Source organism: Halictus rubicundus, chromosome 2 (assembly GCF_050948215.1).
Source record: "Halictus rubicundus isolate RS-2024b chromosome 2, iyHalRubi1_principal, whole genome shotgun sequence".
Classification (NCBI taxonomy): domain Eukaryota; kingdom Metazoa; phylum Arthropoda; class Insecta; order Hymenoptera; family Halictidae; genus Halictus; species Halictus rubicundus.
This window is the reverse complement of record NC_135150.1, coordinates 27,752,891-27,777,387: the sequence shown is the minus strand read 5'-3', so window position 1 is coordinate 27,777,387 and position 24,497 is coordinate 27,752,891. Positions and strand designations below refer to the sequence as shown.

The window sequence follows — 24,497 nt, the reverse complement described above, 5'->3', positions numbered from 1 at the left end:
ATTTATATCGCTATTTCTATGGTAACAATTTGAAATGGTAAAAATGCTCCACGTCAATTGTAAAAAGCAGAGACGGCATGAAAATGAATTTTTTCTTACCAATAATAATTTCAATAAGTTTAGAACAGTGGTTCTTAACCTTTTCAGTGGTTGGCACCCCCTTGAATCTAAAAATGAGTTCTCGCACCCCCTTGAAAAATTTATTTCTATTTCTTTTTCTTTTTAAATTACATCCACTGCAAGATAATTCATTTATTGAGCAATAAATTTTTCATCGAAAATTTAAAAACTTATTCCGCACCCTTAGGCTTGCACGCACCCCAGGTTAATTTACCTACTGATTTTTATTACAAATGCACAAAATCCGCAGCAATAATCACAAAGAGTTGCATACTTTGCAACGAACTGAAGGAAATATTTTTCACTTAACTGTTGATAGTATGATTGCATAAATATACTAAAATGATGAAGGCAATTTGACCGTAACTTTTGAAGTAGAATTTCTCGCCAGACTTAACAGGCAAGAAATACGCGAATTTTAATAGAAAAATTAGGCAGTTCGGACAGCAGTCACGCGCGGGCGTTCCGGAGAAATAAAACTGGAACGATTTGCGTTTGCATAATGCGCCGGTTCATTCAATTTCGCCGGTGAAGAAAGGAAAAAAATGGAATGCGTTTCGCCAGAAGTTTCGCAGTTCTTTTTGCACGGGCGAGTGTGGACAGAGCGCAAAATCGGGCGCGATCATGTTCGCGAGAGCTCGCGATATTTTCCGGTTCGACGGGCGGGGACAAGTTTCCGGTGTCGCGTTGCATCACCAAGTTGTTTAGAGGGAAAACAAAGCGATCTCACGGCATTAAATTAATAGATCCGACGGGCGAGGAAGCTGTTTGCTACTTAAGCCTCCCTACGTGACTTCCGCTAAGACCATCAGCTCACTTTCTTCTCTTGCCGATCGTGTTGGGCAAACAATCGCATTAAAATCTGTTTGAAATTGTTCCCCTATGTCTTCTTCCCGTTTCGGCCTGTTAACGAAATTTAATACGCATTAGCCGGCTTGGAATTTTATGCCCTGCCCACACTGCTGTTAAATAAAATAAATACACCTCCAGCCTCGTAAATTAATCTAGAATCTAAAGAAATTAAAAGAAAATTATTTCTTTCTACTCATTGGCAAATATGCACTGGATTATTGCCATGGAAATAGCAACATAAATATTGACCCTTCTAATTAAAATTTTTAATCCCTGTAAATATCAAAAATTAAAATCGCTACACATGCTAAATTTTTTTGTCTGTCTCAAATTGATTTAGAATAGTAACAATTAAATAGAAAAGTATTACAATTCATTGCAGAACGTGTATTTCATTTTGCCAAATTTCAATAGAAATTTTTCACCTTTTGCTAGTAATTTATGAACACTATAATTAACAGGAATTATATTTGCTTTTGCCCCTTTTCCAAATTTCAATAGAAATTTTTGCATGCCATAAATATTGGAAATTAAAATCATCAGTCACTTTTTGCCAGCAATTTCTGAACACTATAATTAACAGGAATTACATTTGCTTTTGCCCTTTTCCAAACTTCTATAGAAATTTTTGCGTGCCATAAATACTGGAAATTACAATTATCAGTCACCTTTTGCCAGCAACTTCTGAACACTATAATTAACAGGAATTACATTTGCTTTTGCCCTTTTTACAAACTTCAATAGAAAGTTTTGCATGCCGTAAATATGGGAAATTAAGATTATCAGTCACCTTTTGCTAGTAATTTCTGAACACTATAATTAACAGGAATTATATTTGCTTTTGCCCTTTTTCCAAAGTTGTATAGAAATTTTTGCGTACCATAAATATTGGAAATTAGAATCATCAGTCACCTTTTGCCAGCAATTTCGAAACACTATGACAGGAATTAGATTTGCCCTTTTATTATATTTATACCCTGTATATAGTGTCATTTTCCTGCTGGGAAAAAGTGGCAATAATTATTTTTACTACAAAGAACGTTCCAGCTGATTGAAGAAATTGTTCCGGCTTTTATGAAATAGTCTGGAAGCAAGCGACATTATACTCTCCTCGGCCAATCATTTTCGAACGCATTGAAAGAGTCGGCCATAGCTTAGGACCCTCAGTTTAAAGTTCCATGTCAAGGGTCATTGATGTCAACGATACTGCCAGTAGGGAGCAGAGTCTCTTAATCCCTGAAAACTTGCAGGAGTGCTGCTCCTTTTCAAGGGATTTAATTCGAAAGACGAAAACATAATTAAACTGTTAGGCGCTAATCCTAGTATCCACGGCGTCATGCTCGGAAGGATTTGAAATCCTGATGGCAGTCTCGGTTTCCTTCGAATTCAATCGTTTTCGAGATTCGTCGCTTAAACCTCAACATTAATTGAATGATCAATTAATCAAGTGTGCTTGGGTTCATAATAAATGAGAAATTAAGAAGTTCTTAATATGTGTAGCTTATGTTCAAGAATTTAGCGAAGGATTTCAGATCCTAATTGCAAACTCAGAATTAATTAAACTGTGAACAAATATTCAAGTCGTGGATTTAAATTCATAACGAATGAAAAATTAACCATTCTAATTTCCATTTTAAGGTGTACCGTTTATGTTCAAGTATTTAATAAATTTCTGTTCGGAGACTTCATTAAAATTAAAAATTAATCAAAATTTGAAGTTTTCGTGTTAAAGGGCAAGTTTACTTTGCATTAGAACAAGAAAAAGTGTCTACAATAGTTAATTTTCAAAAAAATACAATGTTCAATTCACTCGATATATGTCCAAGACACGGGTCGTTTACTCGATATATGTCCAAAACACGGGTCTAGCCACGGACATATATCGGCCAGTACTATTCTTTGATCCACGCGAGGTCTCTCGAGCTTCTTGGCCGCAGTGGGGATAGTTTTAGGACTTTTATCGTCTAGGCATTTGTGACATATACAGAGAAAACACTGTACCTACAATTTTCTTCCGATATAAGACGACACTTTTTATTTCGAAATAAGAAACCCCCTACTCCCTCTTCTTCTTCTTCTTCTTCATCCGAAACAGGGCAAAAGGCGGTCCCGAGGCATCGCCTTATATCGAAAGAAAACTGTAGCAAAATACCGGCGTGGGTCAAAAATGACTCCGGCATAGGAACTCGCCGGGGGTTAGAACAAGCCTGAACAGACCCTATAATTAACCATTTGCATAATCAGCGTATATACACGCTCACTTTATTTTTTCTTATAATGCTGAAATATGAAGTTCTTTTAGTCATTTTTTCTTAAATATAATAAAAACAAAAAGTTTGGTGACAAAGGCCCCCTTTTCATACTTCCTTGCGATGCAAATGGATTAAGACTCTATCCGGTTAATTGAGAAAACTGTAATTTTTCCGCGAACTGCATGTAAGAGTAGAAGTTCAAACAGGAAGAAGCGAAGATCGAGAAGAAGTTTCGTTCGCTATTATCTTACGAAACCGGCGCATGGTTTGCTATTGTTATCCGTTGTCGGAACTTGCTCGATTCCCGGTTTCTTGTTAACCGAGCAAACAGCACTTTTTAAAAACGTAGCGAACGCGTGCCGAGGAGATGCAAGTTCCGGGGCTCTCGGCGAAACTTGAAATATTCATACGGCGAACGTAAATGTTGGATCAGAAGTTGAAAGCATCACTTGTATGTGGACAGAGGAATACGGCAAGTGTCGTGTTCGAAAGTTTCACTCGGAAGTTAGACACGTACGATACATAATTCAAAGTCTCCATTAATCCGACCGGCTTTTGCCGGTTTGGCACGCGGGACGGAGTATATGCTCTTTCTCTCTCCTTTTTTTTTATGATCACATTCATGAACGTAAACAACGGAGATCCTCGCCCGGCGTTTTATGGCACGTACTAGAAATTACAGGGTGTGATGGTTTTCATAAATCGACCGGCAAAAGTCCACCGAATCGTTGTCAAGTTTATGCGTCGGACAGATTGCGCCGATTTAGCAGTTTTACAGATTTTCGGGGAAACGGCCGATCAATGGCCTCGAATACGACGCCGTAAAGAACTTTAATTAGCGACGGATTTATAGGTTCAATTCTATTCACTCTCATTATCGGACGATGAACGCGCGAGTGTTGTGATGTGACAACAGTCTGCCTCGGGGACGCGTTCTTTATTTTAATTGTCATGCACGTTGTTAGAATTGGTCAATTCTGCTTCGATTAAAATGGTTTTATATCAGTATTAGACTGCGGATTTTACGCATTTATGATAAAAATGAATGATATCGAGAATGTCGATATATTAGTGTTAACATGTTACTATTATTATTGAGGGAAATAAATGGCCGCATAAAAATTTTATTTTGCATAAAGATCCGCAGTCTGATTGTCATAGTTAATATATCGTACCTTGGAGAGTTTTAAGGGTTGGATCCGAAACAATTATTACAGTTATTAATTGTAGGTTACCGAAACAATTATTATTATCTCGAACACTCTTACGACAAAAATGACTAGTTAAAATTCGAAGCTGTGAACAGAGCATCTTACATAATTTTCGGCCGGTTGAAAACGATCACAGAAACCGATTTTAATTTTCTTCGTCTTTATTTTGGAGATCCGGTCCATCATCCAATTAGGAGGCAAGGATTTTAATTTGGTTGTGTTACGCGCACATCAACGAGGCAGGGGATGGCAATGTGAATTTTCGCAGACTCTCTGGATCGTTTTCATAATTAGCAGGGGGCGTCGGGAAGAGGGTGATCGCAACGAATTTTCCGACACGGGATTAACTTCTTTCTGTCGCGGTTACACATACACACGCGCTCAGGCACACACACACACACACACACACACGAATCCGTTCGATTCCCAGGGCGTCCTCGGGGTCCCTTCGTTTGGCGGCTGGGCGAAGTAATTATTCCCGCTCATCGCCTTCAAATTTCCTCGCCTGTGCCGCGGGCCATTCGTGCCCGGTCTCAAAGAAGGCACCGAGCGAACGTAATCTAAGCGACGCAATACACCGGGCTCCGGGTACAATTATCAGCCGGTGCACGGGCGAAACAAAGTGCGGAATCGTATTTCGTCGTTCAGTCAATGTGGCGCGAACTGATAAGGCGTCCGCGATTCAAACCTGGCGCACCCCCTTGGGCGCCCTTACACGCCTCTACGGGGTGATTTACAAGTCTTCCGCGAGCGACTGACAGAGCCATCCGATAGAACCGTTGGATTCAACTGCAGACGGAATCCTCCTGTTGCCATTGTGCTCAAGGATTGTCACGGCAGACTCCCCCGCACAGTGCGAGAACTGTGCAAAAAGATGTGCAGTCGCTGACGAAAATAAGTGGACAGTTATATTTATTATATTATATTTGTCTTTCAGACGGCCTGTTATGCTTCTGATCACATCATTCATACTGTTGACCAAAACTCCGGAACGAAAACTAATTGAAACGATGTGTTACAGTCGGCTCTACCGATAACAATTTCAAATAATACCTACAAAAAGAGATCGAACAAGACTAAACAAAATTAAACAGTCAAAGAAATATATAAAACATAAGATGGTGGCTACGTATTAGAAATAAGTGGTATTATTCATATTATACTTATTTTTAAAGCATAATGAATATTAAAACAGAGGTATATATAACGTTAACTGATTTTAATAAAAAAATTTAATATCACTTTTTAAATCTTAATTATGCTTTAAAAATAGGTATATTTGATATAGGCACAGTAATTGGTAACCCCACAGTGGGTCCCTTATCTCATCGTATAATAATTATTTGTTTCATTCAAATATTATCAGTGCTTTGTTCTCCAACAAGATTTGGTTTTGTTTTACTCAGATTAAGCAGATATGTGCCAGTATCCCTGAAGAGGTTAATGTAGAACTGAACGAAGGAATGAACTGCATAAAATATTTCTTGCTAATTTCATAAATTAATCTCTAGTTTTAATTTTGTATCAGTTCGTTTGGAAGCTTTATTACAATGCAAACGAAATCGTCTTAACAACGAGGATAAGGGTGAACAGATGCAGCGTAAAATTTTCAGTGCGAATAATGCGAGCGCAAGCTTTGTGAAATTGCTGTTGCCGGGACGAGATTCGATGATGAATCAGCTGAGAAGAAAAAAAAACTGTGCAAAAAGATGTGCAGTCGCTGACGAAAATAAGTGGACAGTTATATTTATTATATTAGGGGGACCCATAAGTAATTATTTTGAAATCTGAAACAAACTTTCTGGTAAATTCAGGTTTCTACTTCTTAATTTATTATATAGTCTCCATCATTATCAGTTTGCCATCTTTCCTGCAAATTCTCAATCCCCCTCTTATAGAAATCCAGTGTTCGTCAAGGTAACGTAACGTTGCATTAAATCCCGCGTGAAAATGAAAAAGTATGCAATGACGAATATGATCCTCGGATGGTACGGACGCCGCCATTTTATTACAGGGTTGTAAACAAAGTTATACTTTTTAGAATATTTTGAGCACAGGCTGCTTTACCGAAAGCTGTAAAAGAATACGTGTTTCAACGATCGGTACTAAAGGCGAAACAAATTCTTTGCAAATAATTCATTACTCATAATATTTACATCTTCGTGTAAACGCGCCGTACTATAACACAAATATCAGCTATTTGTCAGGAAATAAGTGGACACTTGGTTATAATGTTATTGTGAGGTAAGAAATGTATACAAACATTAGGCACAGGTCACGCTTACCTGTAGTGATCAACAACAAACTTATTAGTACCAATTCAAGCTTCGTACAAGTAAGAACATTTGTACAATAATTGCAGAATGCCAGAAACGAAAAACAATTTAATATCAAATTCGCCATTTAATTGTATCGGACTGCTGTAAAAAATTAAGTTACCGCGTAATCACTCGTAAGTGCAACGTATTTAACAGTGCAATAGGAAAAATGATCTGGTACAGTTATAAAAAATATCTAGTACATAAGACCGTGAAAAATTCAAGAGGTCGTGGACGCAAACGCTGTATGTACTTAAAAACTTAAATTTATAACAGTCGTGTTATACTACCTGTATACTCTCTTATATAAACTCGTGCGTTATTTGTTGCACGAAAAATGTTTGCAAGCAATTTTCCTGTAATCTGTTTTTTGTTGCTTTGCTTTTTTTATCGAGCTATGAGGGTCATCCGAGGTTTTTTTTTTAATGGATTGCCCAATATTTTCTCTCCCGCGATGAAACAGGAATTTTTAAAAGTTTTACACCAAATAGGGCTTAAAGTTAATAATTCCTAGAATATTTGTAACACCATTTCTATGTCGAGTGGCGTTCTGTCGTCCGTTAAAATCAATGCACTTGCCTAATCGGATTATGAGCGAACGAGGAACATAGTGTTTCTACAGTTGCGGCACATGCACTAATAATACGTTCTGCCACATCTTCGATCGTCGTTGATGAACTCTAATTTTTAATATTTTTTTGGGGGAAAATCTACTGTTTTGTGCATCTACTGCTACGTAAAATACATAATTGATGGCACACAATTTAAATCAGAATAACTTTTTTTATAAATGGACCGACTTCAATTTTTCCGCCAAGCTAGATTATTTTACAACATGAAATGAGCATTTTGGAAAAATTTCGTTTAGTCTGAATTACGAGGGAAAAAGATGGTAGAACTTGCTTCGTGCAACTTTCTCGTTTGCAACGAAAATTTCGAAAATATGTTTTCTAGATTCACATAAGGTTTATAAAAACACAGAGAGTGAAAACGAACACGTTTTTCCCCTTTGCGAGCAAAGAGATCTCGCAGTATAGTAAACGTGATGAATATCGGGAGCGACCCCGGTTTTCACTCTCCGTGCAGGTGGAAAGATAAAATGGCCGCTTTGCGGAACGCTTTGACGGGAAATCAACTCCAGAAAAGGTTTGACGAACGAAAAACGCGTGCACAATGGACAACAATAATTTCAAAGAGGCACGTAAGCGAAATTTTGTATATTCTTCAATTAATTTTTTTCTTATTGTCTCATTTAATACGAGCATGAACGAAGTGGGGGCACAGTTTGGAAGTTGATTTAGACAGCGAACACACAGGCGGGAATTATAAAATTGAAACAATTAAAAATGGCGAGAACGGGGGATAAAAGTAAAACGGGAGCATAGGAGAGAACACTAAATTGAACGACCGTGGAAAACACTGTGCGGACTTATTAGGGGGAGTAGGAAGAAAAATAAAAGTACGGTAAAAGAAAAACAGAGAGAATAGAAATGAGGTGCCAGACATAACAGAAGTGGAAATAGAAAGACAATTAAGAAGGCGGAAAACATGAAAAACACTAGGGGAGGATGGAATATAAACGAAGTGTGGGAATACAAAAGAGGGAACGGCAACAGGGAAATTAAAGATATCACTTATTAAAATACTCACACAGAATTTGCTCGGTAATGAGACTCGGTTTAGCCGGGGTTTCGCAAATTGCTTTGTTTATGGCTGCACACACATGTCCTGTGTCAATATTGTTCTAGTAAGAACGCACAGGTACGTGTGCGTCGTTGTTACGAATACCAGTTTCGAATATTCATCGCGCATGATTCTATGTACATAAGCGTCCATACATAATATACTAACATCGATAATTAATTCTGCGAGTGTTCCCATTATTGTAAACACCGATGTAGGTAAACAGCCTCCGAGTTATGAACTATTGATACTTCGTTAAGTGTTTGACTATAGTATGATTATTTACGTTCCTAATTATCTGTTGGAGGAACAACATTATTGTACACTATTATATAAATGGTGGACACACTTTTTCGAATTGAGACGACTATAAATTCTATTTAATATCTATAAATGAAAAATATAATTGAAATTAGTAGATATTTCTATACAATTGAATTCTGAATTTTATTTTTATAATGATACGAAAAAGTCGTTCACAATTATAAAACTTTTCTTTTTCTTTTGTGTCACTGTCACGAGGAAGGTGTGAGTTATTTTTTTATAATTCTAAAGCAAGTTTATTTACGTTTGAATGGATGTGCTCATTCAAGTGTCACTTCTGGCGGGTAATAAATTCTATTTAATAACTATAAATAAAAATATAATTGAAATTAATAGATATTTCTATGCAATTGTCAGAGAATTCTGAATTTTATGTTTATAATGATACGAAAAAGTCGTTCACAATTATAAAACTTTTCTTTTTGTTTTGTGTCATTATCAGAAGGAAGGAGAGTATTATTTTTTTATAATTCTAAAGCAAGTTTAGTTACGTTTGAGTGGATGTACTCATTGAAGCGTCACTTCTGAGAAGTGCAATAACGATAGATGGAAAATGTACACCCGGTACGTGCCAGCGAGGTGTCTAGCATATTGTAGGATCCTTTCTGTCGAGGGGTGGCTACCCTTATCTTTAACAGACAGCATTCCTATCGAAACGTGTGCTCTCCTTTAGTCCTTATAACAGAACAAACAGCTTGCCACGACCCAAGCGACGCTTGAATGGGGTTAGTGAGCGATTTTCTTGTATTTCATGAGGGACACTTCATCGAATCCATTCCACAGTGATGCATCCGGTGCCCTTTCAACCATAACTCCACCAAAGGATAAACCATACTGGAAGATACGGAGTCTTTCCAATTTTATCGCTGCTATTACCCTCACCTATCTCATTAGAGCACAATTTAATATCAAACAACTTAATCTAGTCCACAATTTCATAAAACGTAAATTCATCTTTGTCACAAACAATCTTAAAACAAGTAGAGAAAGTAGTATGAATTACTTTGTATTCACTTCTTGTAGCTTCAAATATAAAAATTTAATTCTAAACAAATTGCAGTACTTGCAGAGTCTCTCAACAACTCTGCAAACAGTATTAAAAGTAATTTATAAATATAAATATCGAGATTCTTGGTGTAAAATTTTTATTAAGGATATAGTCTTTGCGAAAATTGTTATCATAAAATGAGAAACCCTTCGTCACAGAAAAGAGTGGATCGACAATTCAGTAAATTTTAATAACTTATTAAAAGGAAGTTAAAGGTTTCCTTATTATTAGGGAAACAAAGTAATGTCTATGTAGCTCCTGAAATTAACGCGGATGTTTTTTCTCTCGCACGAATGTTATATATTGTTATATATTAGCAGAGACACGAGGTACATATAATAAATAGAATGGACAACGCGGAGAATTGTTTTCCATGGCCCATACATCGTCTTAATGGAGTTAATGTGTCAGCTTCTTTCTTCGTAGGGCGGATTTTGCTATCAAATTGATGCGAGCGAAATGAAGACAAATGGAGGGAAAAAATAACGTTGATAAGCCTGGTAATTTCTACCATTCAGCCTGTCAGTGAATGCTCGGGTGCTCGAGGGGGTCATTAATAATTTCGAGACAATGGCTATTAATGGGCAACAATTTTATGCTTCGCTTTGCCTAGGCATGTTTCAAGAGTGTTTAACGTTCACCGCATATTAAAACAAGTGGGAGGGTAACTCTCTCTAATCAGATATCACAGCGAATTTGATGCATGTAATCACCCCGCTGCGGGTTTTGTTCATTTACAGTGGACACCAATTTGTAATCTGCAATGCAATCATTTTTTCGAAATATCGATTTAGGCTTCACAGCAAATACCACGTACGCATGCTTGAAAATCGCTTAAATAAACCTACTGTCATTAAAATGTTTATAATGTATAAATTTCATCCATTTATATCATTTCTATCCACATAATTATTATTCATTATGTATGTACGTACTTCATCTTTATTTCTTATTCACATATTAATTTATTTATTTATTTCATGCTCGTTTGTGGTAAAAAGTCATCCCTTCTTTGAATCATGCTTGGAAATCACTAAAATAAACCTACTGTCATTAAAATGTTTAATATTGAATAAAATTGCTAGATTATTGTCATGAATTTAATCGTTCACGTTTACGGCGAAATATTTTCTTTATATTTGTTGATACCTATTTATTCTTATCAGAAAATGACATCTATAGTGTGGGATTTTATAAAATTCTTTTTCAATGAATTTTTTTTCGAATGTTTTGAGTTTAACAAAAATTAATAAGATACAATACAAGGTCACGCGAATGTCATAATATTACAGGTCGTTGGATTCGCCTTGACCTTGGCTATCATATAGCGACAATAAAAACATATCGTTCCATCTAAAAAACTTCGACGCTCTTGAAATCTCAAAAAACATAACCTCGAACAAATTTGTTTGCCTATCATAATTTGAATTTGAAAATTTCTTCTATCATAAAGAACAAGCGAGATATTTAAGATGCTCGAGTTAGGTGAAACACCCTAATGTCTGGAGAATTTTTGTCGAAAGGTTCGTTTAGCATTTCACCGGTTCGTTTTTGCCATAAAGTCCGCAATCTGGTTATGATGTTTCCGGACAACAGAGCCGGAACGTTACCGATGTTTTACAGTTTTGAACAATGTTCCGAACAAAGTTGGAAGCGTGGTATCGAACGGGGAGTTCGGCGACTTTTTCTCCCAGGGCGCGTTTCATTTTAAAAATATGAAAATCCCTCGCAGCGATAAATGGTCATAGCTCGCGGGACAATTCCGCGAGGTTGACTCATTACTAAGGGGAGCCTCGGCGCGGTAGGGCTCGGCGTGTTCATTCGATATTCTATCGAGTTATGTCTCGGCAAATATCGATTGAGCCCGATACACGTCAGTGTTCGTCGCTCCCCTATCGAGCCGCGGTAGCATCATCGTGTCCACGTCGAAATCTAGCTTTGCCCGCGATTGCTTGGCTCCCGACGATCCCCAAAAATTTGCAATATTTCTGGGAAAACCTCGTTCCCACGCGAGGTCGCTCCTTCGAGTCAGACTTTCAGCCATCAAATTATAAATGTCAGCTTCGGTTCGATGGAACATGCTTAAAACATCTTTTGTGGGTCCGCCTTATTAGCATAAAATAAATTAAAAATTTTTAATTTCCATTCGTCCATATTCTCTCCATATCTAACGATTTTATTAGAAATTAATTCCTTCCGAGTTTCGGATGAAATTACAATTCTGTTAAAATATACTTTTGCAATGTATTCATAGAAAAGTTTAAAATTCAACACACGCATTCAACTCATCCATACACTGTAGATTTTATCATTTTGGATTTATTAAAATTATTATACGAAGAAATACATTCTTACCTATATTCTAATTTTTACAATTGATTTAGAAAATTTTTATTTTTAGGATCCGTAGTCTAGTTATTATTATGCTTTTGCAATATATACATAGAAAAGTTTAAAATTATTAATGGACCGTAGATTTTACCATTTTGGATTCATTAAAATTATTGTACGCAGAAATATATTATTACCTATGTTCTACTTTTTACAATTGATTTAGAAAATTTTTATTTTTAGGCTCCGCAGTCCAGTTATTATTAACGGTTTACGAAGGTGTGAGCAAAGGTGTTCAATTAAAATGTTGGAACTACAAAAATTCTTGGATATATTTATTAAAATTAATGATACTTGTCCGCCTTATTTTACTACATTCTTGGGAGAATTATTAAAATTCAGCATCGATAAATAAAGTCCATGGAATAATAAGAACGGCTCGACTCTGGAACTTTCAGTTTCTATAATTGAACGAATGGAATATACAATGTAAACTCGATTGTGGAAACGTCGGAAACTATTGGCCCAGGGACAGGCTGTATAAATCGAACGGACCGTTCCTGTTCTGACAATTGTGATTAACGTTCCCGATAAAGACAGATGGGATAGAGGACGATTCTGTATGGCCCGGTTCGAGCAGAGGGAATCGGAAGTATGGAAATCTTACTATGTATAAAGAGCGTAGGGGGATGCTGCCACTGCCGACTGGCAAATCGAACGCATTAAAAGTCCATTATCGGTCGCTCGACAGTGGGAACAAGGGAGCTCGGGAACGGGGAGAAAGAGTCCGACAGGAGGGGGATGCAAAGGAGAATATAACGAGAGAATTAACACCCTCCTACTTGTTGACCCTTAACTCACCAACTCGTTCCAGCTTTGAAAGAGAACACTTCAATCCGTGCGTGGAGCGAGTGACTATAGTGTTCGCGCGTACCTCGTAGGGGAAGGTCACTTATACCTTAGTGGTCCATTAAATTGTACACTTCTACATAATCAGGTTGCGAATCTATATGCAAACGGACATTTTAATGCAGTGATTAGACGTTTAGTACAACATGCGAGAGAAACTTTCATACTTTCTTTGTGGTTTTCTTTTATACCGAATAAAATGGTAAAGGTACTATAGTGATTTGCTAAATTGTACATTTTTGTATAATTAGGTTGAGAATCTTCATGCAAACATGCATTTCTTCGCGATAACTTAGAGATACTTAATTTCAATTATAAAGGAATTGTATTTGAAACGTAAGAGTATATTACAGTCTAGTACGTTATACTATATTCTGGTATAATACACTATACTCAAGTGTATAGTGTATGCCAGTATATTTTGGTATACCATACTACATTCAGGTATATTATAGCATATTCTAGTATATTATCGTATATTCTACTGTACTATAGTAAATTGTAGTATATTATACCATATTCTAGTATATCCAAATATTTTCTAGTACTTATACTATAGTAAATTTTAGTATATATACCACATTCTAGTACATCCAAATATTCTCTAGTATATTATACTATATTCCACTATATAATAGTAAATTGTGGGGTAACAGCTAGGGATCTAACTCTGGATCAAAACGATCTCCACTGTGGCCGATTCGAAGATTAATTTAAATTGCTTGGTCAAACTATTAACATCTAGTCTATGGATCTTTAAGTAAAAGAAAAATATTCTAAACGGATTATAAGAAACAGTCATTAAATAGTAATGTATTTCTCCTTTTAACAATCCTAATAGATTCGAGAGAATGTAAAAATATTCTTAAATTCTAACAATATCTCTTTCCATTCTTAAAACCACAAAATTACGAATAGTTCCAACGTCCTGACAGTTTGTTATTCCTCCTAATCGTTTTCATCGCAATTGGATAAAATCCGTAGTCCATTAATGTTGTTTTTGGTGCACATCTCGCAAACAATGTTTAAACGATCGTGAAAGTTCGTCACCGGGCAGGCGATCGTAGCCGAAGCATCTAAAACTACAATCGTCCTGGACTGCGTCGGAACAATGGCCGAGTCGAGTCACTACGATCGATTTCCGATCATTATTAATTATCGGAGTTAATGATCTGGCTGATTGGAGGGAGCTGTCTCGAGGACCTCGTTAGTCTCTCGCCGGCTGCTTCTTCGATATAGATATTTGTTCATTCGTCCTGTCCGACGCGCCAGTTTCACCTGCTGTCCCGTGATCGTTAATTAAATAAATTCACCGCTAATTGTATTCGGGCTTTTCATTAACGAAGTGTCGAATCGTTAACGGTCCCCGCAGAGTCCTGAGATAATCCGCCCCGCACCCACACCCCCGCCAACCCTTGTCTCCCGGGGATTTGCCGAACGCAAGACACTCGCTTTAGCGGCCGACATTAAAAATTTACACCCCCACCCACCCCCCGGTGCATTTTGATCGCGACGATCCGACCGATTAATTGATTGCACTCGATGCTAATTTTTCGTCCGTTTATCCACGTGCCTCGAGGAGCGGGTAAACGAGGAATATTATTTCTGACGCGTTTCCGGCGAATATTCGATAATTGTAAGTACGATGCACCTCCTCGTTAAAAATGCATGCACTCTTGTCGCTGCGATCTAGGTGTTAATCAATTTCGCTTGATGGATATTCGCCACTTGATGAATTGTTCGCCGTTCGCTCTACGCTCGCCCTTCTCGGCCGTTTAGACATTTTACTTCTTGCGTTTTAAAATTAATTCAGTACACTGTCTGGTCTGTTTGTTGCAGAGTTACTGAAAATTGGAAATATGTGTTTAATATAAAAAAAATTTATTTAGTATGAAAACATTACACAAACCGTACGACTAAGAAACATTCTTAAATTCGAGAATCATTTTTGATACACGAAATTCATTTGTCCATTTATTCGCCGCGAACTTATTGATTATTTACAAACTAATTTCAATTAAAAATCATTTTCTATGCATTTAGTTCGTCTTACGAGTAATTAATGAACCTCCGATATGCTCGTTGAAAGAGTTAAATTCAAAATAAAACGGTAATTGATTGAAATAGCTATGTATTAATTTTTACACCTAATAAAAATTATATTGCTCAACCCATGCTATATAAAATTAATAAACGAGGCTGTAACAGAATGTAGTTAACTAGTATAGACAAAAAAAAAAAGAATAAAAATTGTAATAATTAATGATCGACTTGAGTTTATTTGATTGTTTTCGCATATTGATATTCTGATACCTGTTTGGATGGAATTGGTCGAATGATTTTGGAATGAGGGGTCCAGACGAAGAATATTTGCGATGATAATGCACACGTCGAAATGGACAGACCAGCCGGAACGGCTGCCCTAAAAGCTGCAACGATATCGAGTTGAGATAAGAGGAACTGCGATGAAGAAATGTAAACGCAAATATTAATACAGAGAGCCGGATAGCTACGGCGCCTAAGAGCCGAGGGGAGGCTTCCTCCGGAGATCAGGCTTCCTTCGCTTCTTTCGCTCGTTCAAATATTTAATGGATTTGGCTACATCCACTCCCGCGGCTTTATACATATTCGTTTGACTTTGCCGTGCGCGCACGACCATTTCGCGCAGCATAATTTAGGCGGATTCGTGATCCCTGCGCCGGGGCTCCCTTGAACAATGGTTTCGTTACGGGGGGCACTTAATTGCCCCCATACATGGAATTTTTCCTTCCCCATTTATTTATCTCAATTTTATTTATTCGGCCATCATTTATTTCATTTCTGTTCATCTAATCCTTATTTATCTCTTTTTTATTTATTTTACCCTTATTTACTTCATTTTTATTTATTTATCTCAATTTTATTTTACCCTTATGGACTTCATTTTATTTATTTATCTCAATTTTATTTATTCGGCCCTCATTCATTTCATTTCTATTCATCTAATCCTTCTTTATCTCATTTTTATTTATTTTACCCTTGTTTACTTCATTTTTATTGATTTATCTCAATTTTATTTATTCGGTCCTCATTCATTTCATTTCTATTCATGTAATCCTTATTTATCTCATTTTTATTTATTTTACCCTTGTTTACTTCATTTTTATTTATTTATCTCAATTTTATTTATTCGACCCTCATGTATTTCATTTCTATTCATCTAATCCTTATTTATCTCATTTTTATTTATTTTACCATTATTTACTTCATTTTTATTTATTTAACTCTCATTAATTTCATTTTCATTCATTTAACCCCTATTTATTCCATTTCTATTTATTTCATTGTCATTCCTTATTTATTTATTTTACTTTTTGCTCATTTAATCCTTATTTACTATTTACTTGCTTTATTTCCATTTATCTCATTTTTATTCGCATGATTATTATCCATTACGTACGTACTTCGTTTTTATTTCTTATCCACATATTAATTTATTTATTTTATGCTCATTCGTGGTAAAAAGTCATCCCTTCTTCGAATTATTCGATTACCGACACTCTACAATTATTTCTCTATTTCTGTTTTATATTCAACAATATTGTAACATTCCTAATAGCAACAGTGGGAGCATATTATATTATAGCGAATGGCATTGTAAATTATTTTTCAATCTGTGTCATAGAAGCATGAACGTAAACTATCGAGTAAAGTATCATAATCACTTTAGGCTGGTGCTCTGTCTCAAAGTTGTTCAGCAAGTAGAACAGGTCGACCTGTGGTCAGACAGGCAGTAGAGAGGCGAGCTACTTTCAAATATGTGCAATTACAATCAGCTATAGTAAGCCAAGTGGAATAAGAAGTAGCTATAGTCAAGCATGTGGAGTATGAAAGACGTATGTTTATGAAAGTGGTATGAGTATGGGCAAACAAATGATATATGGATGGTGGTCTATGACTGAACGAGTGAATTAGGATGACTATAGGCAGACCAATTGCAATGAGGAAATCTAGTGGCCATATAGGTGTACCATCCACGTTTTAACTGGTAGAACGAGGTATGTCTTTGATCAGACAAGTGGAATAGGAATGGCTGTGGTCAGCCAAGTGATGTAAGGCCAGCTTGTGGCCGGACAAGTAGAACAGGGATAATATATAGTCGGACAAGGAGAATAGAGATAATATATAGTCGGACTAATGAACTAGAAATAATTTTCGACAAACAATATTAATAAAGTTACCATCTCGTCAGGTATTTCGTTAGATAGAGCTTCAAACAAGCAAACAACAAATTTTCAGGTCTGATTTTGTGGACGACAAATATTGGTAACTAAACATTTACATAGCTAAGAGTCGTCAAGTGCAAGAGTATCAGTTTGAGTTTCGTATAAAATAAATAAAAATTACACAGGCTGCATTAAAATACAATTTAACAATTTCTCTTTTACATAAAACGAAATTGCAATTGTACGGAACACGGTAAAGAAAAATTGCCCGCTTTTTTGCAAACCAACAGCAGAACGTCGACGAACATTAAACAATCGGTTGTTTATTTGTTTTCCTTTTGAAATTATGTTTCACGTTGCAGCAAACTCGACGAAGACCATGTGAATGGGAAATCTGGGTGGAGGGGGAAGGGGAGAAACCATTGGACGCATGCGAAAAAAGCAGATTGACCATTAATTAGTTGCCAATCGATTCCGATCAACTTCGGCTGTGTTCCGCGAGATTTCATGGGAGTTAATTAATTCCATCCGTATAATTAAAATTCCGCTTCGCTGCACACATACCCGGCTCGATGCGGATAAATAAGAACACGCTCGATTCCAAAGGGAATTAGGGGTTGCATTCGCGTGGGCGAGAAAACGTTTCGTCGAACAAAAGATTCATTTTCGCGTCTCAGGTCTGATTGGAAATATGCAATCCAATTTTTTAGTATGCAAATAGTTCCTGGGAAATCCTTGTGCTTATAACCTGACCAATAAATATTAAAAACGTATTAAAACTGGCGGATATTACGTTTATCAATAGACTGCGGATTTCATGCACGTATAATAAAAATGAGCGGATCAAATGTAAAACGGTAAAAACATTTAAAGAATATAAAAACACTGTTGTAATATTTCCAACTCATTAAAAACAATGACGACAATACTGGTTTAAATTTACTGAAATTTACTAAATAATTGCTTCTCGTGTTTGGGTATAAAGTAAGTAAAGTTTCTGAATTTTTTAACAATTACTAAATGAACAATTTTTATTTTTGTTAAAATATAAAAATATACTTTGTATTTTGATGTTTCAATTTTTTGAAAGAGCTTCACTGTTTTGAATAATTTCGAACATTAGAAGTGAAAAATTGTGGTTGATTAAAAAAAAAAAATTGTCGTTGTTCTAAAGAAAAGTTTCAATTGTTATAGAAACGGTAGCAGCTTGAACTGGAGAAGTTTGTAGTCGAAAGAAGTCAAGTTTAACCATTTATACTCAAATTATTCTAGTCAATTATATTACAGTTAACGTGGATATAAAGTATTATGGTTACGGTTAAAGTGGAGGATTTTTCAGAAAAGTGCATCCCGATTTCCGGCAGAGTTGAAACGGACAATAGACTAGTTCAGTAACGCATACAGCGTCAGAGAATAAATTTTCCGTTCCGCGGCTCGTCGGCCCGACGAGAAAGCCGAGTAAAAACCGTCGAGGATACCGGTGCCGCGTTTTGCAGGATTTGACAGAATTAATTAACCCGGTGGTATAATTAAAGTCCCGTTTCGTCGACGGGGAACGCTGCCGCCCCATGTAAGTTAAACCGACAAAGATCAAATCGCGAATCCTAGTTGCAAACTGTGCATGGTGTTCGCGCAGCCGTGCTGGCCACCGTATCAACGAAAGGAGACGAGAAAAGGGAAACAATGACGAAACGGGATGAACGGGATGAACGGGATGAACGGGACAGAGAATTTAATGGCTAGACAGAGAGAAAGAACTTTAATTAAATTCTACCATTTCCAAACTGCCGGCCCGTTTCTCCATCCAATCGCCGATCGAGAATCGAAGATCGAGCGTGCCTAAGAATTACACGAAAATGACTTCCGCTTTACGTGTAACGGCCATTTTACAAAGTGTGATTGAAATACCATTCAGACACAGCGTGCAAATAGCAATTTTAACTTCCGACGAAACTTTATTTTATTATTCTATTTTACGTATTCATTTCCGGCAAATTGAAAACTATTTTACGTATTTATTTCCGTCAAATTGAAAACTATTTTACGTATTCATTTCCGTCAAATTGAAAACGAAGGGATAAACAGTATTTCACTTTTCTAGAATCTGTAAATGAATGATTGATACGAAAAATGTTATGTCAGTATGCAAGACATAAATAAAATTAGCTTCGCGTTTCATTAAATAACATATTAAGTACCCCTTTTGCATTCAAGGAATTGAAATGATTAACATGCAAGATATAGTGTAAATATGAATTTTATTTCCAATTTTGGAAATTCTTTTATTAATTTGCTTAATGTTGAATATTAATTATCACAATCGCGACGCACAAAAGCGATTATAGCTTTGGTTTTCAGGAGACTGGAGAAGAAAAATTTAATAATATTATTTATAAATTGAATAATACTATTTCATTCACGAACAAAATTGAGGGGCGTCAAGTATATTTTTATTTGCTCAACTATTTATTTATTGCTTTAAACCAAGTGGTTTATATAGCAAGTACAGTATTATTACATTTGGCTTACATTAAATAGGTTATTATTATAATTTTGCAATATATTCATAGATAAGTTAAAAATTATTAATACACTGTAGATTTTACCATTTTGGATTCATTAAAATTATTATACGAAGAAATACATTCTTACCTATGTTCTACGTTTTACAATTGATTTAGAAAATTTTTATTTTTAGGATCCGTAGTCTTGTTATTATTATACTTTTGCAATATATACATAGAAAAGTTTAAAATTATTAATACACTGTAGATTTTATCATTTTGGATTCATTATAATTATTATACGAAGAAATACATTCTTACCTATGTTCTACTTTTTACAATTGATTTAGAAAATTTTTATTTTTAGGATCCGTAGTCCAGTTATTATTAACGTTCGGCTCACAAAGGTGTGAATAATAAAATTGAATAATACTATTTGATTCGCGAACACAATTGAGGGGTGTCAAGTATATTTTTATTTGCTCAACTAAAGCGCGTTGTCAAGCCGATATTGTTTGAGGAAGCGTATAATAATCTGCATAGTATCCGCAGCATGAGCTCGCATTAAAGTTGGAAGGTTACGGGCTTTTGTCCCGCGGGAACGGAACAGTTGAATTTTATTCCGGCATCGAGGAGAAACTTAACAACCTGTGAAGGCGGACGCGAAGTATAAAACGGCGTGTAGAAACCTACGAAAAATGTATAAACTATAAGATTATGATTCCGCGGGCATCCTTATTCGCGCCGGCAACCGAATGGTAATGCTATCTCGCATCTGGTTTGTATCCCGGGGTTCAAACAGTGTATCGCTCTGCTCGCTCGCTGCTTCAGTTAGAATGATAGGGCATTGCGGTGTCAGGGGAGTTTACTGTCATAGGAAATTTGTGGCTCGCGAGAGCGTACGCCGGATATCTCTGTTTCTAAACCACGTAAACATTTCAGTGGCGGAACCAACTTTGAAACAAGTAATTCCGATCCAATATTAGCGGGAGTTGATAATTATCGCGGGGAATCTTCGTGCGAGGACAAAATGTCCTTGCCACAATTGATATCAAACGAAAGTTTATTCCCCCCCCCCCCCCTTCGATCAGTTTTGTGCGTCAGCGAAACGATCAGTTTGTTGTGAAACATTGTTGCATTTGATCGCGCTTTATATTATATTGTATATTTCACATTTGTCAACAGAAATTACTGAAATAGATTTTTCGAAATCGAAGATTTCTTTCCTACACAATTTATTACGTCACAAAATGATTGGGCACGCTCGTATTTACCATACGAAATGCAATATTATAATAGTAATAGAATATTCTATGTTTCTATTTTTTATACTGCGGGGGATATACAAAATAATGAATCATAACATACGATAAGCTCTACTCGCAAGGAAATTGATGTTTAAGCCAATTAATGGAAAAGTGATGTAATTCAATGTTTGTTCGTTTGGTGTAACAGAACATAGTAACGGTTTAACCACCATTATATAAAATAATTGCAACAGAAAATTAGCGTGGCTTGCGCAAGACCAACGTAACCAGATCAGGATCATGACGTAGATCATTCTTCGATATTATTGTGCTTTAGAGAGCTTTTATTTAATTCGTCATTATCCAATGATTAACTGTTTTCACTTGTACTATTTTTAAAACTTGTCATGTTTAAGACTTGTACTCCTTTAAAAATGGAAAATATTTAATATTGGGTTCATTATAGCAGACTGTATATTATTAACGTTATGATTTATATTATTGTTGTATTAAACACAGTTAAAAGTTAAAGCTCGTATGAGCTGGAAAATAGCACATATCAAAACATTCTCTATCAAAGTTAATTTCAATTAGCCCCAGGAATTTCTCTCTCGTCTCTATGAAAGTAACAATTATTAGAAATGAGGATAGTAATTGGTCCGTTTCTCATTAGCATGGCAATTGTTCCTTATTTTAATATCTGAGAAAATTACTTACAGTTTTGAAGCGGAAGCTGTTAAAGCCTGGTTCAACTTCCGGGAGCGCGCAATTTAAACTCCATTCTAACTGGCAAAGCACACTCTGCTATTCATACATGAGCCACATGTTTATATTATACACTTTCATGTATTGTACAATGTACTAGCAATCATTGTGTTTCGAATACAAGTATGAACATTTCGCCGAATATTGTTTCATTCACAATTTATACTTGAAACACTTTGATCGCGTATCAACCATGTTTTACTACATTGACGACTACACTCTTTTCAATGCACCCTGAAAACAATTTAGCCTAATTTAAACTCTCTTCTGATTATATTGAGATCAGATTTCAAAATTTATTTTAGGCTCTACGTTCTGAAAATTATGAAACATTTAGCTGACTTTGTTTGATACTAACTCCTTTTATAAACAGCCACACCTAACTAAAACCCCCACAATACTACTAAAAATAATACGAAAATACTAATACTAATACTATACTAATTACTAAACTACTACACACTACTACCACTACTACTTACACTACTATACTATACTAATACTAATACTATACTAATTACTAAACTACTAAACACTACTACCACTACTACTTACACTACTATACTAATACTAATACTAATACTATACTAATTACTAAACTACTACACACTACTACCACTACTACTTACACTACTATACTATACTAATACTAATACTATACTAATTACTAAACTACTACCACTGCTACTTACACTACTATACTATACTAATACTAATACTTAATACTATGAAAATTTTATTTCAATAGCATATATTAGGGGGACGCGTGAAAATGAAAAAGTATGCAATGACGGATATGATCCTGGGAAGGTACGGGAGCCGCCATTTTGTTACAGGGTTGTAAAAAAATTATACTTTTTCGAATATTTGGAATACAGGCTGCTTTACCGAAAACTGTAAAAGAATACGTGTTTGAACGATCGGTACAGAACTAAAGGCAAAACAAATTCTAATACTATTTTGCCCAGCACTGCTCCAATGACATTATTCGTAAAAATTGCTATTACTTTTGCTGCGCGGTGAAAACTGCAGGCCATAAGACTTAGGGAAAGCCCGACGTTCCCGAAAAGATAGCGAGGAGGTCACGTGGGTCTCGTAAATCTCCCTCAAATGAAAGCGTATCTCGAGAAGCAGCAGGCAAGGGTTAAACCAGCGTCATCCGGGAAAGTTCGGCAGCGATTGCCGAGGTGTGACTTACGCTTACTATGATTTGCAATGCGTACACGCATGCCGTGTTTTACCTACCGATTCGTCAGCCGTTTTCGTATTCAGCGTCGCACCCCGTAGGGGCGCAGGCGCGAATCACATCGGGTTTCGTGTTCCTCGAGCGTCGGCCGTCAGTTGCGTCCCGACGCCGACGTCGCCGGGGTGGTTTCCCTAGCGTCCCGACGTCTCCACTGCGTCTCTCACGTTGCCCACGTCGCCATGTGACCGGGTACAGACACCGCCAACCCTTTCGACCATGGATTCGAACTCGATGCCTCTCGAATCGTCTCGAACCGTCTGAAACCACTCGATCCCACAATTTCAACGAAAAATCCGAATCTAGAAATAAACATTTCGAAATATTTCTCTCGGGGGTTCGACACCTTTGCAAGTCGAATCGGACGAATTCAGTTCCGGTCAGTTCGATCCTCGATCGTGCGAAGGATCGCGCGGACGATGGTTTCGCGCGTAAAAGATAAGTGAGTGAAGTTCGCCGGCGCGAACTCACCCCCTCCCCGAGTTAGGGGTGGAAAAGAAAAATAACGGAGGCGAGTGGTGCGTTCTGCGCGCATGATTTACACCGGTGCGTGATGTTATTTTGTGAGACAATGCGGTGGGATGTTGGATACCGTAATTTGCTGCGGTGCAAGTTCTTCATCCTGCTGGTGCTCGTCGGCTGCAGCGATGGATATTTGAACATCTTTATCAGCAAGTCCCAGATCATGAAACTGCTCGGTGAGTTCTCTTTTAGAACTTTTTAACCCGCGTTTACGGCGCGCTGGTTCGTTTTATAGAGGGGGAAAGCTGTGTTTATGTTTAAACATATTTTACGACACGCGCGAAAAAGACCAGCGCCGACGTTTTCGTTTGATGCCGCGGCGGTTCGGTTGCGGTAATTTTTAGCGAGCTGCAACGCGCGATGTTCGTGTTTCGTGATAGTTGGCTCGAGGAGAGTTATTGTTTCGATCCTAACGGGGATTTTAGCGAGCAGAATGGTGAAGTGGATGACACTTTCTGAAATGTATTATGCTGGAGCGTGCTCCAGTCTTTCAGAGTTAATTTTCACGAAATTGTGAATTCTGTGGGGCAACATTGATTTTGCTGTGTTGGAATGTTATGTTGAAAAATAATTGCACTGGAATTATTATTAAAGAGAAAATAACGTTTTCATAGTGATTTGGTGAGCTGATTTGAACACGTGGGTGGTAGGCGAAATTATATGGGTATGTTTGCACTTGTCGTATTCACTAATTTGAAATAATCAGATTTTTATAATACTTTCTCATCGAACATAATAGACTTCCTGTACTTTATGAAAACTATTCTATTCGTGTGACATAGGATTTATAAAACAACCTTTCCGGATCGTATAAAGAAAAATCAAATTTATTTTGATTGTTATTCATCACTTAAATTGTATTGTTCGTCGATATTACTCGAAGGAAATACAAAGTCTTATTCCGGAAAAAGTTAATATTTTACAAGAATAACAAGAGCAGAGATTAGTTAATTTAATTGACAA

The 24,497-nt window shown here is 36.6% G+C and overlaps 1 protein-coding gene and 1 long non-coding RNA gene across 6 annotated transcripts in view; one reads left to right on the top strand and one right to left on the bottom strand.

Moving 5' to 3' along the window:
- The window catches only part of LOC143365874 (uncharacterized), a 501,730-nt gene that overhangs the window by 156,182 nt on the left and 321,051 nt on the right, over window positions 1–24,497 (bottom strand). The window lies entirely within an intron of this gene.
- Window positions 23,566–24,497, top strand: part of LOC143365807 (tyrosine-protein kinase Dnt) — a 158,205-nt gene continuing 157,273 nt past the window's right edge. The window contains exon 1 of the mRNA XM_076806355.1: window positions 23,566–23,710. Within this exon, the coding sequence (XP_076662470.1) occupies window positions 23,566–23,710 (145 nt within the window). The remainder of the gene's footprint in view (window positions 23,711–24,497) is intronic.